This window comes from Oncorhynchus kisutch, linkage group LG2 (genome assembly GCF_002021735.2).
Source record: "Oncorhynchus kisutch isolate 150728-3 linkage group LG2, Okis_V2, whole genome shotgun sequence".
Classification (NCBI taxonomy): domain Eukaryota; kingdom Metazoa; phylum Chordata; class Actinopteri; order Salmoniformes; family Salmonidae; genus Oncorhynchus; species Oncorhynchus kisutch.
The window spans coordinates 62,500,003-62,520,664 of NC_034175.2; the positions used below are offsets into that span (position 1 = coordinate 62,500,003).

At 40.6% G+C, this 20,662-nt stretch overlaps 1 protein-coding gene across 1 annotated transcript; it reads left to right on the plus strand.

The window, feature by feature from the left end:
• Positions 1-14,776: 14,776 nt before the first annotated feature.
• On the plus strand, positions 14,777-19,615 carry LOC109869822 (B- and T-lymphocyte attenuator). Its single transcript, XM_020460090.2, has 6 exons — positions 14,777-14,988; positions 15,240-15,554; positions 17,462-17,503; positions 17,614-17,745; positions 17,851-17,888; positions 18,729-19,615. The coding sequence occupies exons 1-6, from the start codon at positions 14,910-14,912 to the stop codon at positions 19,065-19,067; spliced, it is 945 nt and encodes a 314-aa protein (XP_020315679.1). The 5' UTR covers positions 14,777-14,909; the 3' UTR covers positions 19,068-19,615.
• The last annotated feature ends 1,047 nt before the right edge of the window (positions 19,616-20,662 follow it).

A 20,662-nucleotide genomic window follows, 5' to 3' on the forward strand; every position in this document is an offset into this window, starting at 1 on the left:
TGTACAATTTGTTGACGATGTTGACCTGAAACAAGAAACATTATATAATAATAGAAAAATATATAAATATATCATAAAATAAATTGCTTATCTCGATCCATGCCACATGTAGGCCTATCAGTCTTTATGCATTTGTATGTTACTATCAATTGTACTAGTGCCAATGTGCGAGGCTCTGCTGTTGATATGGAGGACGGAATTGTTTGGAGGAGCATGTCTTTGGTAATCGGACGAGGGCAGCTCTTTGAAAATGGTTGATGATAGCCTAGTTGAACATCAAAATGAAGTATGCAGGTGCAGGTATGTGAATTGTGAATAATGAAAAATCATGATGGCAAAAAATTCCTAAGTATTTCAATAGACCATTTAAAAACCCTTTATTCATAGGATACTTGGCTAATGATTAGGATAAAAAGACGCTCCTATGCGATTCTGCTAAACCAGCCTTGATTAAGGGGAGGATACACACTAAAAATTAGGGGTTAAACAAGAGTTCTTCTAAGATAATCAAAGTTATTCAACAGGCTCTGATGTTGATATGGAGGACTGAATTGCCTTTGGATAAAATGGCCCACAAACGGTTCTTCAAAGAACCTCATAGGAGATGGGGTACATCGAGGAACCTCCTTAGATGGTGGGGGTTCTTGCAAGAACCTAACTGCCCAACTGAAACACTTGGATTTGAATTTGAATGGACAGCAAGTGCAGGCACTTAACCTCAATTTATGGTAAGGTTTGTCCCTTGTATGATCTCAATTGATATTGTTTTATGGTGATACCGTCTATTTTTTCATATTTGTGCAAATTTTTCTAAATTAGAAAATGGAAACAATTTAATGGATAGGCTAGCTGTTTTGGGTACAGATGACTGAACTGCTCACTTTTGTGTCTGTGTCTGCAGGTATACAGACACGGAGGCATATAAAGGTATGTTAATTGGTATTGGTATATTATGCAGATCACATTTACCATCCTCCTTCCTTACCTCGTCAATGAATATCCCATAAACCTCTACATTATGGACAAGGTATGTGTATGAAAACCATTATCAAAACAGTTTTTTTCCCATTCACATTCACATTCACCACAGCAGTATGAATACTGTGTATATTTTGTTAATCATCTGTATAATTACAATTTTGGGGATTCACAGACTTCACCCTCCCTACACCTCTGATTATTTAAACAGGAAACTTGTTCAATCACCATCCACTGGAAAATAATATTGGCTATGGATACGGAGAACACCAACACATTAACATCAACACCCCAGAGGGTATATGCATTGGACTTGGGAGTTTACCTCATATTTAGTTGTTTTATTCTGCTTTGCCACTAAAATATAATAAACACTGAGAACTAAAATATTGTGTTATTGATGTTCTTGTTATTTGTGTTATTAATAATAACTGGGGGGGTAGTTCAAAAATGAACCCCAAAAGGTTATTTAAGGATCCTTTAAAAGGGGTTATTTAAAGAACTTATAGGGGTTCCCCCCACAGTTTCAATTTGAAGAACCCCTGAAGAATACTCCAGGAACCTTTTATTTGAGTGTAGGTTATAGAGTGTAGGTTATAGAGTGTAGGTTATAGAGTGTAGGTTATGCTTGGTTTTCATTTAAATGAAACCAAATCACATTTTTATGTTTCTAAATATGAGATTCACCGGCCAAAAAGTAACTTCTCTCGTCCATGGGCACTGTGCGTCATGGCTGGAGAGGCTGGCTTCTGCTCTCGATCCATGCCACTACATTACCGTTAAGACCTGCTTTTTTGTGGGTCTTAAAACTTATCATGAAATAGTCACTTTTGAAATTGTTTTTAAGGACACAGTTCAAATATTGCCACCCCTCCCTTTCAGGGCAAGCGAGCTGATGTCAGGGCAAGCGAGCTGATGTCAGGGCAAGCGAGCTGAGGTCAGGGCAAGCGAGCGGTTGTCAGGGCAAGCGAGCTGATGTCAGGGCAAGCGAGCTGATGTCAGGGCAAGCGAGCTGATGTCAGGGCAGGCGAGCTGATGTCAGGGCAAGCGAGCTGATGCCTGTTTTTACATGCTGAAATGTGACACGAAGATAGAGCACTAATAGTGTAATGACATTCAGTGATTGTCATTAGGGCTATTTGTGTGTATTCATGGATGCCAAGGGAAGCCATGTTTGTATTAGTCCATCTCACACATGTGCCATCATCATGATAAACTAGTGCTCTCTGTATGTCACCCTCTGCTGGAGAATACTGGTAATCTCAGTTCATGAGAAATGTGAAGATCTACTTTCCCTCATCTCTTTCCTAAACACAAATCTAAAAGAACAGGGGAATAGAATAATGTGAACCTTGGGTGGACATTCCTCCATCTCACTTTCATGTTAGAGACCCATTGTCATGACAGATCAGGAAGTAGTGTCGGAGCCTAGTAAAGGAAGGCCTGTATAAGTAGGCCCAGTTATACAGAGTGACACTGCTTCACATTACAGGTTTATTGTCACAGTGACTCACCTGGGATTTGAACTAATCACCCTCTGGTTATCAGTCCATATCATCTCTTTTGATGAGCATGCTTCCTGGACCGTGAATTGATACATGTTTTGGTTCGCATGCTTAGGCTGTAGGCTATTATGTGATTTCTGTGTTGGTGGCTAAAGAAGAAGCTAACCTGATCTATTTTGATCTCACAGATCTCACAAAGACTTCCCTTCTTATAGAAACTTTCAAAGAAACTACAAAATATTCAATGATTTAATCTTGAAGTTGCAGAAAATAGTCTGCAGTTTACTGTTGCCATTGATGTTATAAACAACATGATACAAAAATGGACTTTTCTAACAATGTTGACATGGTGTTAGGGGTGTGGTTGAGAGCTGGGTCTTTGTCAGAATGAGTTTCCTCTGTAGAGGCCAAATAAAGCCATAGATAGTCTCTGAACAAAATCATCTGTTTCTCTCAGAAGGAATCCCCACAGGTTGTGGTTTCATATCTGCTCATTGGTCCTTAAGGTTTTAAAAGAAATGACAACAATTTAACTGGCAACAGTGTCTTTGGAAAGTATTCAGACCCCTTGACCTTTTCCACATTTTGTTACATTACAGCCTTGTTCTAAAATCGAATAAATATTTTTTTTAAATCCTCAGCAATCTACACACAATACCCAATAATGACAAAGCGAAAAAAGGTTTTTTAGACATTTTTGCTAATGTATTAAAAATAAAAAACAGGAATACCTTATTGACATAAGTATTCAGACACTTTGCTATGACACTCAAAATTGAGCTCAGGTGCATCCTGCTTCCATTGATCATCCTTGAGATGTTTCTATAACTTGATTGGAGTCCACCTGTGGTAAATTCATTTGATTGGACATGATTTGGAAAGGCAGACACCTATCTATATAATGTCCCACAGTTGACAATACATGTCAGAGAAAAAATCAAGACATGAGGTCGAAGGTATTGTCTGTAGAGCTCAGAGACAGGATTGTGTCAAAGCACAAATCTGGGGAAGGTTACCAAAACATTTCTGCAGCATTGAATGTCCCCAAGAACGCTGTGGCCTCCATCATTATTAAATGGAAGAAGTTTGGAACCACCAAGATTCTTCCTAGAGCTGGCTGCCTGGCTAAACTGAGCAATCGGCAGAGAAAGGCCTTGGTCAGGGAGGTGACCAAGAGCCCGATGGCCACTCTGACAGAGCTCTGGAGTTCCTCTGTGGAGATGGGAGAACCTTCCAGAAGGACAACCATCTCTCAGCACTCCACCAATCTCCCCTTTATGGTAGAGTGGCCAGACAGAAGCCACTCCTTAGGAAAATGACAGCCCGCTTGGAGTTTGCCAAAAGGCACCTAAAGACTCTCAGACCATAAGAAACAAGATTCTCTGGTCTGATTAAATCAAGATTAAACTCTTTGGCCTGATTGCAAAGCATCACATCTGGAGGAAACCTGGCACCATCCCTACGGTGAAGCATGGTGGTGGCAGCATCATGCTGTGGGGATGTTTTTCAGCGGCAGGGACTGGGACCGCTCAGGTCCATTCAGGTTATGGATGTGTCACTGCAACCTTAAAGGTCCTCAATGATGTCACCATTGCCCTTGATTCTAAGCAATGTTGTGCCGCTATTTTTATTGACTTGGCCAAAGCTTTTGATACAGTAGACCATTTCAACTTGTGGGCCGGCTAAGGAGTATTGGTGTCTCTGAGGGGGACTTTAGCCTTGTTTGCTAACTACCTTTCTCAAAGTGTGCAGTGTATAAAGTCAGAACATCTGCTGTCTCTGCCACTGCCTGTCACCAAGGATGTACCCCAAAGCTCGATCCTTGGCCCCATGCTCTCCTCAATTTACATCAACAACAGAGCTCAGGCAGTAGGAATCTCTCTCATCCATTTATATGCAGATGATACAATCTTATACTCAGCTGGCTTGACTTAAAGATTGCTGTATACCAGTGGAATCCATCCAACTTGAAGGAGCTGGAGCAGCTTTGCCTTGAAGAATGGGCAAAAATCCCAGTGGCTAGATTTGCCGAGACATACCCCAAGAGACTTGCAGTTGTAATTGCTGCAGAAGGTGGCTCTACATTGACTTTGGGGGTGAATAGTTATGCACACTCGTGTTTTCAGTTTTTTTTGTTGTCTTATTTCTTGTTTGTTTCACAATAAAAAATATTTTGCATCATCAAAGTGGTAGGCATGTTGTGTAAATCAAATGATACAACCCCCCCCAAAATACATTTTAATTCCAGGTTGTAAGGCAACAAAATAGGAAAAATGCCAAGGGGAGTGAATGCTTTGGCAAGCCCCTGTAATTAGTGAACCACACACTGCATCAAGTTGAGTTTGTAGGCACTGTCACAGGCATCATATCTGTTCCTTTGGTTCAGTAAGGTGCTATCGAGCTTTCCCCAGCCCTTGTCCACCTTGCATCTCCGTTATCTCCCTACTCACATGACCTCTGTCATCTCACACACACACATTGTCCATGAGGTTAGCCCATAAGGACATAGTCGTCTGAGCAGTCTTCCTTGATTGACGACTGGTGGGCTGGGCCAGTTGGAAGGTTAACGAGGGCGTAGTCACAATCGTTATCTCCGGAATCTACGATGAATCCTGTTGTCTTGGTGTTGTTATGGTCGATGGTGGCGTATGTCACATCCTCTTCCTGTAACAATATGGAAACCATGGAGTGAAACAAAGGGTATATTGTCTTGAATGAGCTTCCTTTCCTTTTCCCTTTATGATTAGGCCCAGGAATTATCCCTATCCATGTGATCTGACCAGGAAAAACTGCAGAACTAAATATAATATTGTTTTATCAATTAATCCTCTCTCATGACCACTGATTTGGTGAGAATGTATCACAGGTGAATTGGAGAATTTTGGTCTGACAAGATGCTTCTGTACTTGAGTATTGATCGACAGCAAAAAGGAAACATTTGAATGCTTGAACACACCACACACACATTATCTGTGTATTTCAGGCAGAGGCTTTGATTTGAATATGATCTAATTCTGTGTACAGCTCTTAGACCATGTGAATACAGCCTTTCATACCACAGAACACAGCTCTCACAAGACATGCAAAACAAGTGAAACACTGTGAACTTGACCTGATATTCCACAGCTATCATGGATCATCCTATGACAACTTTCGCTACTTATTTGAAGAGCCATCAAAAAAACATCTAACTGTGATCCAGAGAGAGTCAGAATTATACACACACACACACACACACACACACACATGTACAACCACACACACATGTATGCACACACAGTCCACAGGAGACTGCTGAGGGGAGAATGGCTCATAATAATGGTTGGAAGGGAGCAGATGGAATGGCATCACACACATGGAAACCATGTGTGTTGAAGTATTTGATACCATTCCACTGATTCCGCTTCAGCCATTACCACAAACCCGTTCTCCCCAACTAAGGTGCCACCAACCTCCTGTGACGCACACACAGCTTGAATGCATTTGCCTGCATTTACTCAACTGTACTCAAGTGTTATATTACTCAAGTGTCATATAATCATAGTGTATGGACATATATTGGTTGTACTTTTCATACCTTGTTGTCTGGGCTGCTATGACTATCACCGTTACCTTCTGCAAAGAAGCGGACATGTAGCAATGTCTTGATTAAATTATAACACATACTTTGAAGTATAACAAGAAAATGTGACATGCTTTTACAAAAGTAGTATGTTTTACCATCTTCATTTTTCTTCTTCCTGAATAAACCAGAGGACAAACATTAGAATTCACTCCTCAGTCTTACAACAGAGAAGTGTACATTGAATTCACTACTCAGTCTTACAACAGAGAAGTGTAAGTTGAATTAACTACTCAGTCTTACAACAGAGAAGTGTACATTGAATTAACTACTCAGTCTTACAACAGAGAAGTGTACATTGAATTCACTACTCAGTCTTACAACAGAGAAGTGTACATTGAATTCACTACTCAGTCTTACAACAGAGAAGTGTACATTGAATTAACTACTCAGTCTTACAACAGAGAAGTGTACATTGATTTCACTCCTCAGTCTTACAACAGAGAAGTGTACATTGAATTAACTACTCAGTCTTACAACAGAGAAGTGTACATTGAATTAACTACTCAGTCTTACAACAGAGAAGTGTACATTGAATTCACTACTCAGTCTTACAACAGAGAAGTGTAAGTTGAATTAACTACTCAGTCTTACAACAGAGAAGTGTACATTGAATTAACTACTCAGTCTTACAACAGAGAAGTGTACATTGATTTCACTCCTCAGTCTTACAACAGAGAAGTGTACATTGATTTCACTCCTCAGTCTTACAACAGGGAAGTGTACATTGAATTCACTACTTAGTCTTATTAAAACAGAGAAGTGTACATTGAATTAACAACTCAGTCTTACAACAGAGAAGTGTACATTGAATTCACTACTCAGTCTTAAAACAGAGAAGTGTACATTGAATTAACAACTCAGTCTTAAAAAAGAGAAGTGTACATTGAATTCACTACTCAGTCTTACAACAGAGAAGTGTAAGTTGATTTCACTCCTCAGTCTTACAACAGAGAAGTGTAAGTTGAATTAACTACTCAGTCTTACAACAGAGAAGTGTAAGTTGAATTAACTACTCAGTCTTACAACAGAGAAGTGTAAGTTGATTTCACTCCTCAGTCTTACAACAGAGAAGTGTAAGTTGAATTAACTACTCAGTCTTACAACAGAGAAGTGTAAGTTGAATTAACTACTCAGTCTTACAACAGAGAAGTGTAAGTTGAATTAACTACTCAGTCTTACAACAGAGAAGTGTAAGTTGAATTAGCTACTCAGTCTTACAACAGAGAAGTGTACATTGAATTCACTACTCAGTCTTACAACAGAGAAGTGTACATTGAATTCACTACTCAGTCTTACAACAGAGAAGTGTAAATTGAATTAACTACTCAGTCTTACAACAGAGAAGTGTAAGTTGAATTAACTACTCAGTCTTACAACAGAGAAGTGTAAGTTGAATTCACTCCTCAGTCTTACAACAGAGAAGTGTAAGTTGAATTAACTACTCAGTCTTACAACAGAGAAGTGTAAATTGAATTAACTACTCAGTCTTACAACAGAGAAGTGTAAGTTGAATTAACTACTCAGTCTTACAACAGAGAAGTGTAAGTTGATTTCACTCCTCAGTCTTACAACAGAGAAGTGTACATTGAATTCACTCCTCAGTCTTACAACAGAGAAGTGTACATTGAATTCACTACTCAGTCTTACAACAGAGAAGTGTAAATTGAATTCACTACTCTCTCTTACAACGGAGAAGTGTAAATTGATGTCACTACTCTGTCTTACAACGGAGAAGTGTAAATTGAATTCACTACTCACTCTTAAAAAAGAGAATTGTAAATTGAATTGCTCACCCAACAGAAATAGGAGAGAGCGATGATACAATGTGTGCACTTCAAATGAAAACATACTGCTAATAAAGACTTGACCACACTGCAAAGTACATTTTTAAAGAACTTCCTTTAAGATGTTGCCAGGCAGGCCAAGTCTACTCATCACTATTGCTGCAACAGGAATCTTTGTACAGATGCTTGTATATGTATTCTGAGGCCAAATGCCTGGTCTTCTCTGAGATCAACATTAATGTCATGCACACTTTGATTACAGACTCTTTACAAAGGAGATCAACTACAGTGAGATAGTTGTGAAAGAAGCAGAGCACACTGCAAAAACAATCCAAATGTGTCTGTGTTCCCCAGGGAGCGCTCACCTCAGTGTTCCACACATGTAGTTTCCCATGGTGAGTTAGCTGATCCGAGGAGCCGGAGTTGGAGCACGCTCAGAACATACCAGGTGTTGAGGTCACGGTGCACAGGCGCCGGTTGGCACGACAACTCTGTTCTATTGCACTTAACGTTCAAGTGGCATTGCTTCAGCCCCCGCTCTGACAGCATGAGAGAGTGAGGAAGAACAGAGAGTGAGAGAGAGTGAGAGAGACAGAGAGAGAGAGAGAGAGAGAGAGAGAGAGAGCACGAGAGAGAGAGTGTGAGCGCGACAGAGAGAGAGAGAGAGAGAAAGAGAGGTCTGTTTGTGTAATATACATATTTCCCGTGCTATATTTCCAGCAGGCCTTTATCACAACTAATAGAACTATCTATGTGAAGTTTTGCATGATGTCCATGTAAATATTTAAATGAATTGGCAAAACCCAAAATAGGTTCCATTTGAGAGTAGAGAGCATGACTTACCTGCAAATGGAGCTGAAATAGAATCAACAGGGAGAATATTGTCATAGTCCCGTGGCTTACAGGATTCACGTTATGGAGCTACGATACAGTAACTGTCATATATTCACATGTTACTGTATGTGTTGTGGTTCAAAGAATATCAACAGTTCTGTGCTCATGTTCACACACACACACACACACACACACACACACACACACACACACACACACACACACACACACACACACACACACACACACACACACACACACACACACACACACACACACACACACACAATAACATAAACACTTCCTGACTTAGGCAAAACAGTAAATGATCAGTCAGACCAAAGTAATACAGTGTATACAAGTTATGCAATGCAATCTCTGTAAATAGTCTCTTTGCAGAAATGTATTTCACTCAGTTGCCAGTCCAGTACTACTGGAGCATGAAGCTATTGAACTGAACCAACAATGTTATCGTTTGAGACAATGTCATGCATGTTACAGAAGGTATTTTTGGAACTTGTGCGCTGTGGAAAATGCTAACTTTAACTGTCACTGTTATATAGCCCCCTCTTCTGGCAATTCAAGGAATTATTTCATTACCATATGCAAAACGTGCACGTGTGCATAGAAGATGAAACAAAAGCCAACTTTCTCTCTCTGTCTCAGCCTGGCTTCATCTCAAGTGAACGGACAATGGAGAAGTCAGAGAGTTAACAATGAACATCATCACAGCTGTGTTTGCGGTCATTAATCCACTGACTTTGGTCTCACGTACAGTTGAGACTGAGACATTCAAAGGAAAGAAGGAGATATGTAAATATAGCCATTCTGCTTGATGTGGACTGTAATAATGCTGTGTGTTGTCGTCATAGCTGTTGTTAGTGGATGTACTGTATGTAATCTCAGGTCTCACTTCACATGACGAGCCCTAGCCTAAAGCAGTGGTAAAATAGGACCCTCAAGTAAAAGTTCAAGTCATCCAGTAAAATACTACTTGAGTAAAAGTCTCAATGTATATTGCTTTAAATATACTTAAGTATCAAAAGTAAATGTGTAAATCATTTCAAATGCCCTATATTAAGCAAACCAGACAGCACCATTTTCATGTTTTTAAATGTAAGGATAGCAAGGGGCCCACTCCGGCACTCAGACATCATTTACAATTTCCAAATGAAGCATGTGTGTTTTGTGAGTCCGCCAGATCAGGCAGTAGGGGTGACCAGGGATGTTCTCTTGATAAGTGTGTGAATTAGACTCTTTTCCTGTCCTGCTAAGCATTCAGAATGTAACAAGTACTTCTGAAAATGTATGGAGTAAAAATGTGCTTCCTTTAGGAATGTAGTGAAGTAAAAGTAAACATGTCAAAAATATAAATCAAGGGAAAGGGGGATACCTAGTCAGTTGTACAACTGAATGCCTTCAACTGAAATGTGTCTTCTGCATTTAACCCAACCCCTCTGAATCAGAGAGGTGCAGGGGGCTTCCTTTATAGACAGAGTACAGATACCCCAAAAAACAACGTATTTTTACAACTTTAGACCTCTGGCCTAAAGCATATGCATTTACATTGTAGTTGCATAGGAATGTACATACTGTAGACATTACAGTGTAGTTAGATTGGTTTTAGGCCACTTCATTTAAAGTGGGATTGATTTAGATTTTTACATTAATTTAAAATGTCTTCCGTTCAGATATCAGAAATGAATTTGTTCATTTTGGCAGTGATGTCATCCTAAAGTGCATCAATAAGACTTGGAGTGAGAATCTTCATCATCTGGAGTTTAAACCTGCGTGGGAGAGTGTTGAATATACAGCGATTTTGAGAACCGATACCAGAACACATGTAATGACAGCAAACTCCTGCTCAATGCCTCCCCTGGAGAACCCTTCCTGTTTATTCCAGAATGTTCCATCAAGGATGAGGGAGTGGGAGTGGGAGATAGTTTACAAAGGAGGGAGCCACGATGCACATATACATGTTTTGCCAATGGATAAGAACACATGTCCATCTGACCTGTTTAGATTTAGTGTATTTGTTTGTGAAGGCCTGTGCCTTTTTAGCTTTATTTTGTTTGTGCTAAAAGCCTGTTCTTTTTCTGACATATTCCTTCACAGTTCCATTGTACATTTCAGTGGCCCTTATTCCTTCCTCGCCCCTGTGTTTAGCTCCTCCCAGTGTGTCTTCCTGTCTGGAGTGGGAGGGCAGTAAGGGTGGCTGTGCATTTAGCTGAAGGGGGGAAACCAGCTGCCTCCATCTCCTGGAGGAACACATGGAACTCTACTTCAACCCCAGCCGGCACTATAAAGACCATACAGAACCAAGACGGCTCCTACTCTGTGAAGAGACGGTTGGTCCTGCCTGATAGTGGCTCTGAAGACCACCTGATCTGTGCTGTCATACACCCCTCCAGGGCAGAGAAGCACATCGAGACAAACCTGGCATTTTGTGGTGGGTTAATTGTATTTAGAAACATATAATATTGTGTTATATCGTATAACATATCATATCACATTCTTTCAATCCTATGTGCAGGGAAGAAGCAGTCTGGTAATTTGAGGATGGACATCTCTCATTTCCTGAAGATTGCAGGCATCTGCACAATTCCCATCCTCCTGACCATGGCGTATGTAGTGAGAGGAGGATGCAAGGTGAATTACATCCAGACACACACCTTCGGTATGTTGTGTCATCTGCAGTACGTCTGTGGCTTTGTGACTGCCTCGTTTTGCTTGCAGAAAGCATCTCAGGAATCAGAAGTGGAACTGAGTGAGCTGAGAATACAGGAAGCTGACGTATAACAAAGAGGCAGTATGTGTGAGCCTCTATGATGATGTGATGTCATTTTCATTCAATTGTAACAACTATTTGACTGTCTTTTAAATAATACATTTTGAGGCATAAAGTTCAATGAGACATTTATTTCAACTGTAGCTGTTGAATACATCTCAGTTACTTAAATAAATAAATACGTTACTCAAGAACAGAACAGTGCTTCACCAATTTATTTACCAAAAAATGCCACTCTTGTAACTTACTATAAAGGTCTGGGGGAAAACAGTAGCCACTGATGAGCTCTGATAGTGACAAAGGTGGATGTTTCTTACCACTGGGGTGGTGTAGTTGCTAAATTAAAGCTAGCAGCACGGTCAATCTGGCATCTGCATTGGCCATGCAGCATTTACTGTGATGCAGCCTCTGCAGAAGTCAGGGCATTCATACGTCTTGCACTACGCGGTGCAGAGCAGAGTTGTTGTGAAGGAAGTTGTCAAGGAAGGGTGTTCGTGTTTATACAGGACGTACCACCCCCACCTACCACCAACCAATCATGTTAATGAGGAGCTATACAGATTTATATGGAGCCCTCTACAATGCTGCAAAATTTGTGAGGCACACGGCATTGCTGTACAGAGCTTGATTTGGCCTCCACAGACCTCTGGAGGCTCCACGATAGCACCACACCCTCCATACGGAGCCTCCAGACCTGTATAAATCGGCTTATAATGTGACCCCGTCACCATTTTTAGACACAGGTGTGTAAAAAGATGGGTACCGGATGCTAATTTAACCTTTTAATGCAGTGGGCTAAATCAGGGTCACACAGAGTGTTTCTTGGTAGTCTTAAACTAATCTACTTTTAAACAACAGTTTACATCTCACACACATGGTTATGGGCTGAGAAAAAGAAGACACCTGTTCCATTTCATATATGTAATGGAACAGTTAAACCTTCTATTTCACCTTTATTTAACCAGGTAAACTAGTTGAGAACAAGTTCTCATTTACAACTGTGACCTGGCCAAGATAAAGCAAAGCAGTTCGACACATACAACAACACAGAGTTACACATGGAATAAACAAGCATACAGTCAATAACACAATAGAAAAAATAAAGTATATATACAGTGTGTGCAAATGGCGTGAGGAGGTGAGGCAATAAATAGACCATAGTAGCAAGTAATTACAATTTAGCAAATTAACACAAGAGTGATAGATGTGCAGATGATGATGTGCAAGTAGAAATACTGGTGTACAAAAGAGCAGAAAAGTAAATCAAAACAATATGAGGATGAGGTCGGTAGATTGGATGGGCTATTTACAGATGGGCTATGTACAGCTGCAGCGATCGGTTAGCTGCTCAGATAGCTGATGTTTAAAGTTAGTGAGGGAAATGTAAGTCTCCAGCTTCAGCGATTTTTGCAATTCGTTCCAGTCATTGGCAGCAGAGAACTGGAAGGAAAAGGGGGTGTTGGCTTTGGGGGTGACCAGTGAGATATACCTGCTGGAGCGCGTGGGTGTTGATATCATGACCAGTGAGCTGAGATAAGGCGGAGCTTTACCTAGCATTGACTTATAGATGACCTGGAGCCAGTGGGTCTGGCGGCGACGAATATGTAGCGAGGGCCAGCCAATTAGAGCATACAGGTCGCAGTGGTGGGTGGTATATGGGGCTTCGGAGACAAAATGGATGGCGCTGTGATAGACTGCATCCAGTTTGCTGAGTAGAGTGTTAAAGGCTATTTTGTAAATTACATCACCGAAGTCAAGGATCGGTAGGATAAACAGTTTTACTAGGGTGTGTTTGGAGGCGTGAGTGAAGAAGGCTTTTTTTATTTAACTTTATTTAACTAGTCAGTTAAGAACAAATTCTTATTTTCAATGACGGCCTAGGAACAGTGGGTTAACTGCCTGTTCAGGGGCAGAAGGACAGATTTGTACCTTGTCAGCTCGGGGATTTGAACTTGCAACCTTTCAATTACTAGTCCAACGCTCCAACCACTAGGCCGTGTACAAAAGTTAGCCCTATTTGGTAAATTACCAAGTCCATATAATGGCAAGAACAGCTCAAATAAGCAAAGAGAAATGACAGTCCATCATTACTTTAAGACATGAAGGTCAGTCAATTCTGAAAATTTCAAGAACTTTTAAAGTTTCTTCAAGTGCAGTCGCACAAACCATCAAGCGCTATGATGAAACTGGCTCTCATGAGGACCACCACAGGAATGGAAGACCCAGAGTTATCTCTGCTGCAGAGGATCATTTCCTTCAGAGTTACCAGCCTAAGACATTTCAGCACAAATAAATGCTTCACAGAGTTCAAGAAACAGACACATCTCAACATCAACTGTTCAGAGGAGACTGTGTGAATCAGGCCTTCAGAGTCGAATTGCTGCAAAGAAACCACTACAAAAGGATACCAATAAGAACAAGAGACTTACTTGGGCCAAGAAACACGAGCAATGGACATTAGACTGGTGGAAATCTGTCCTTTGGTCTGAGTCCAAATGGTCCCAACCGCCATGTCTTTGTGAGATGCGAAGTAGGTGAACGGATGATCTCTCTATGTGTGATCCCACTGTGAAGCATGGAGGAGGAGTTGTGATGGAGTGGGGGTGCTTTGCTGCTGACACTGTCTGTGATTTATTTAGAATTCAAGGCACACTTAACCAGCATGGCTACTACAGCACTCTGCAGCGATACATCATCCCATCTGGTTTTCTCTTAGTGGGACAATCGTTTGTTTTTTAGCAGATGGCTACTTTGAAGAATATAACATCTAAAATATGTTTTGATTTGTTTAACACTTTTTAGGTTACTACATGATTCCATATGTTTTATTTCATAACTTTGATATCTTCACTATTATTCGACAATGTGGAAAATAGTAAAAATAAAGAAAAGCCCTTGAACGGTACTGTACATCAAACAAAACTGTTTGACATAGATGCACTGGATTGTTTAAGCAAAAAAAAAAAAATGAAATTATGAAAAATATTAATAGCATTCCACCCATGAGGCCACTAGTTCATTTGACTGCAGGAAAGGGCTGCTAAATCAATTGAATGAGCAACATTTATGCAAAGTCCTCCAACGATACCCCTGAAGAGACATGGAATAAAAAGACAGACACATGGGTGTAGCCCTATGATACGAAACACAACCCAACATCAGTAGCAACAGAAAAGTTGGCTATGTAAGGTATGTTGATGTAGTAGGGCAGGAAGTGAAAACCACTAAGATACGCAGGAGAGAGAGAGAAGGAGAGAGAGTGAGAGAAAGAGAGAGATCGACAGTACATATCATCAGTGTCACTTCATGTGCGTATACACAGAGGGTCTGCTCTAACTGAGTGACACGGACGTTACCTGTTTTGAGAGCTCATAAGACATTGCATCTTTGCTCTGATGTACCGTCCGCGTTCTGACCACATCCTGCTGGTCCTATGCCACCTGTTTCTGCTCTGTGTCCATGGCAACGCTCAAGGTAAGATGCCAATTTGTATCATACGATGCAAAACAAATAATTTCTGTGCTACATTATGATCAACAAAAAATACAGTTCAAGAGGGGTGATGGACAGTATCAAAAACTTCTCAACTGACTTTTGAATGAAGTATGAGAGGTCATCATGTTTTAATTGATGTTCTATGATCAATGTGATCCAGTGTGATCTACAGCATGAGCAGTATGAACCATCAGTCATTCATTTCAGCTGATTTCACTATCTTTTTTCAGACCAAGGCCCTACATGTGAGGTGCGAGTGAAAAGAAACACCATTTGGAATGCTGTCCCTCAGAAAGCCCTAACAATCAACTGCCCTGTGAGACACTGTGGAGAAAAGCTACATGCCACCTGGTGTAAATTTGTGGATCTATTAAACTGCGAACAGATACATGAGACAGAGCAAGTCAGATTTGGATGGAGGCAAAAAGATATTTTGATTCTGGATTTTAAAAAGATATCTATCAATGACGATGGTTTGTACAGATGTGAAGTTGCTGAAAATGGGTCAACAACTGTTAGCCATGCTATCAAAGTCTCTGTCTCAGGTAACCAACCAAAGCTAATTTAATCTTTCAATCTAATGTCTTAGAATGGATCGATAGATACTAAGTTGTTCTGGAAGCCGTTGTTGTCTGACAAACGTCCGGGGGCGGCCTAGGAAAAAAATTAGGCCCTGGCATTTTAGCCTCACATTACCGCTTGTGCACCATCATGCGCTATTACATTTAGAGCCAATCTATTAAGGAACTGGCAATACATCTGTGTTGCCCTGTTTTCTTCCTAACTCCACTGCACTCACCTCTGAACTGCCTCTGCTAAGCCTCCCCCATATAGTTAGTTACTTTACACATATAATATAGAGCCAAAATGGTAAAACTGACAGTACATCTGTGTCAGTGTGTGTCTCTCTCTATTCCTACCTCCACTGCACTTGACTGCTGAGCTGTCTGGAACAGTAGCTGTCTGTGCTGCTAAGCCTAGCATAACTGGGACCAGAAGGCCTGGGGACCACACTGCCTGTGCTGGGCCCAGCAGTCCCCTAGGGTAACAATTTATTTAATGGTCCATAATAAACCATTATTAAGGCATTTATAAGGCATTTACAAAGTGTTTGCTCACCATTTATGACTCATTACTCCCATATTTGTAAATGTTAGTAAGCTAGTTATTCACACATCACACATATATTAACATCCTGTGTTGTGTGTCCTTTACCAGGTACTGCAGGAATGTCTACCATGGCATGCCCATCTTTTTCCTGAGAAATTACATTGGTCACTCAAAACATTTATAAAGTATTTAGCTAACAGAACGTGCCATTGGAACACAGGAGTGATGGTTGCTGATAATGGGCCTCTGTAAGCCTATGTAGATATTCCATAAAAAATCTATGTCTACACTGTATTTCTGATCAATTTGATGTTATTTTAATGGACAAAAAAATGTGCTTTTCTTTCAAAAACCCCAAAGTGAGTCCAAACTTTTGAACAGTAGTGTATGTATACATGTATATATATATATATATATATATATATATATATATATATATATATATATATATACAGACAGACAGTCCTTGAATTGACCTTTAACATAGGATTATCAATTATTGTGCATTAATTCAGTGTTTCATTGTAATACATGATGACTTGAATAAAAAGCAGTGGCACTGTATGTAATGTCTTCTGTCTATTGACTTATATGTCATACAAGACAATCTAATGACTTTAGGTTATAGCAAGTTAATACCTGTCATATCTGTTACCCTGAATCCCCCTTCCCTAATTAGGCCTAGGTTTATTTAGCCTACTAGTTCATACCATATACTGGGAACAGTTGACCAAATCTGTGTCAGTGTCTGTCTTTCTCTGTTTTGTCCCAACCTTGACTGTCTTTTACAGCAGCAAATGATCTGTTGGTGCTAAGCCTAGCATCATTTATCAGCACAGACACAGGCACAGCATTCGGTCCAGCAGAACCAGAACCTTTTGAAAATACATTTAGCAGTGTTGGCCTCAAGCATTTATTCCATCTGGAACTTTTCCGGCACCGTTTTTCTTTATTTGCGATCCATGATCTAGACTGACTGATGACAGAGTCTGAGCTGGTCTGAGTCTGAGCTGGTCTGAGTCTGAGCTGGTCTGAGTCTGAGCTGGTCTGAGTCTGAGCTGGTCTGAGTCTGAGCTGGTCTGAGTCTGAGCTGGTCTGAGTCTGAGCTGGTCTCTTTGCTGATGTGCATTTGACTTTGAATGTGCAGACCTCAGCTCAGCCCACTGGTCAGGCAAATGTTCAAATATATTATTTTGATAACATAATAATATACAGGCCCATCGACCACTGGCAGTGCCCCTTTTTAGTTTTTTGTCCCCCCCTCAAAATAAATGTGTCGATTTGTCGAACATTTGTCGAATTGCCAGATGGCTAATCCGCTTATTCAATCTTCTTTCTATAGATAGCAACCTGGAGATTACAAGCACAGCAGACCACAACACAAGTAAGACCACGTTTTATGCATTTTACCAGGCATTCAGTCACATGACATTAACTAGTAGGCCTATGTGACAACTGTGTCTGGCGTTAAGACCTGTCTTACTACTCTAACAGATGACTCAACGGGTGCAAAGCGTGATAGGAATGATCCAAGCTTCATGCCTTATGTTTCCATCTGTGTGGGAATAGTAGTCCTGGTGGTCATTGTGACAGCATTTTCTTTCTTCTGTCTACATGCATATAAAGGTGAGTAACGCTATTGATTTAATACTGAAAATGTATGTTTTTTTACAAGGTTGAAATAAAGAACAAATTAAAACGTTACGTTTCTACAATGGATATCTTTTTCAGGACCAAGCAGGTCAACCGAAAATAGAACAAAGAAGCAGGTAAAACAATAAAATAATGGTATTTCTTACAGCATCTCATAATTAACCAACATGTCATCTGTTAACATGACAATACTGGTCCTAAGTACACCTGCTTGCATGTGAAGGCTAAACGTAATGAAGGGTAGCATATTGCTATGCTGCCATGTCTAAATGCCTCTGTCTAAATCAGAGATGGGCAACTTTGATGGGGGTGGGTGTGAACTCACAAGCCACAGTCGCTTGCAGGTCTTCCTACCCACGTCCATACACATCCACACACTAGCCTTTTGAGGGACCTAAGTGCAATTATACACATTTTGCCATGGGGCTTAGAGAAAATTGAGCCGTTTTAAAGCAAGTTTGCTGCAATTCTGCACATTTTAACATGGTGTGGAGAGATTTAGCAATTTTATAACAACTTTTGATGCAAGTTTTACAGCTAAATCAAAAAAGTCTCGCAATTTTACAGCTAATTTCCTGTAATTCTACACATTTTAATTTGCCGATATCAGTAATTTGATCGTGACTAATAGAAGTTTAGATAGCTGGCTCGACTATTTTACCAATCTAAAACATTTGAGCTGACATAGGCTAATTGACTAACTGTCAGTGACTGACATAACAAGAGAAAAACTGCTGATGCAGAACCACATTTTGAAATTGCACCTTGTGTATTATACTATTCTAACTCTCAACAGTAAGTTGAGACCCCGACTGAATTTTCTTTCTCCAAAAATAATAATAACAATAATATGAATAATATTTTGGGGAGGAGGGATTGATCCACGGGTCTTAAAAAGCGGGGCCGCCAGATGCCCATCCCTGGTCTAAATGTCTCTTCCTGTGTTTATGACACAGGAGATGTCCACACTGGCAGCACCATGTCCAGACCTCTCCTTCAACCCCGAGGGAACCTTTCCACCATCACCATCCACCCCAAACCCCGTACAACCTGCCAATCTCTATGACAACGGTCTCTACTGTAACCGCATCAATGGGGAAAATGGAGCTCTACCATCCTCCAACAACAGAGCAGGAGGTCAAGTGTCAAGCCACCTTGTGTATGCTTCCCTGAACCACGAGACCACCAGGGGGTCCCTGAGATCACCCCATATTCCGACCCCGCAGGATACGTTCTCTGAGTACACATCCATCCGGGTCTACTCAGCTCTGAGAGAGACCTCAGCCAGACCCTAACAGTACAGTGCTGTAAGTTGTGTTCTTTGATGGTTGTTTTCACACAGAGGAAGAGGAAAGCTGAACATTTTTGACATTTGACTCATCGGGGGATCTGTTTTCATATTATATTTTTGGGGGGCACTTTATATAATTGTCACGCACTCAATGACACACACTTCCTGGTGTAATTGGCTGAAGTGATGTAAAGCTCGCTGCCATTGGACTCTGGAGCAGTGGAAATGTGATCTCTAGAGTGATGAATCACGCATCACCATCTGGCAGTCCGATGGATGAATTTGTTTTTGGGGCTGATTTTAATAGTCCGGGCCAGCAAAATTGCTGCAGCAATGTCCCAACATCTAGTGGAAAGCCTTCCCAGAAGAGTGGAGGCTGTTATGGCAGCAAAAAGTTGACCAACTCCATATTATGATTTCGGAATGAGATGTTCGACAAGCAGGTGTCCACATACTTTGTTATTTTAGAGTGTATTTTAATGATAAAATCCATTAGATATTTTGGTGATTATAAGTGAGGATATAAAAGTGGGAAATGATTCATACCTAACATTTTATGACTCTGTGTTTGTCTGTGTGTCTGTGTGTGTGTGTGTGTGTGTGTGTGTGTGTGTGTGTGTGTGTGTGTGTGTGTGTGTGTGTGTGTGTGTGTGTGTGTGTGTGTGTGTGTGTGTGTGTGTGTGTGTGTGGGTCTGCTTGTGACTCATTCAGCAAGTGATATATATGTACATGAACAAGTTCATGTGTTTGCATGCGTGTGCTGGCTACAGGTTAATGTGTTAGCAAGCGTGTGCTGGCTACAGGTTAATACGTTAGCATGCATGTGCTGGCTACAGGTTAATACGTTAGCATGCGTGTGATGGCTACAGGTTAATACGTTAGCAAGCGTGTGCTGGCTACAGGTTAATACGTTAGCATGCGTGTGCTGGCTACAGGTTAATACGTTAGCAAGCGTGTGCTGGCTACAGGTTAATGTGTTAGCATGCGTGTGCTGGCTACAGGTTAATGTGTTTGCATGCGTGTGCTGGCTACAGGTTGGGGAGCATTCCATGGTTTATGTAAAATGTTGAGCACACTATATTCTGTAACCCAAACAGTGAGTCATTGCAAATATATATGTTCTCCCTCTTCAGAGACTATGGAAATGTCATGTAAATGTAACATGAATGAAAATGACCGTTTCTCTATGGCTATATGAAGATGACTGTTTCTCTATGGCTATATGAAGATGACTGTTTCTCTATGGCTATATGAAATTATGGCTATGAAGATGACTGTTTCTCTATGGCTATATGAAGATGACTGTTTCTCTATGGCTATATGAAGATGACTGTTTCTCTATGGCTATATGAAGATGACTGTTTCTCTATGGCTATATGAAGATGACTGTTTCTCTATGGCTATATGAAGATGACTGTTTCTCTATGGCTATATGAAGATGACTGTTTCTCTATGGCTATATGAAGATGACTGTTTCTCTATGGCTATATGAAGATGACTGTTTCTCTATGGCTATATGAAGATGACTGTTTCTCTATGGCTATATGAAGATGACTGTTTCTCTATGGCTATATGATGATGACTGTTTCTCTATGGCTA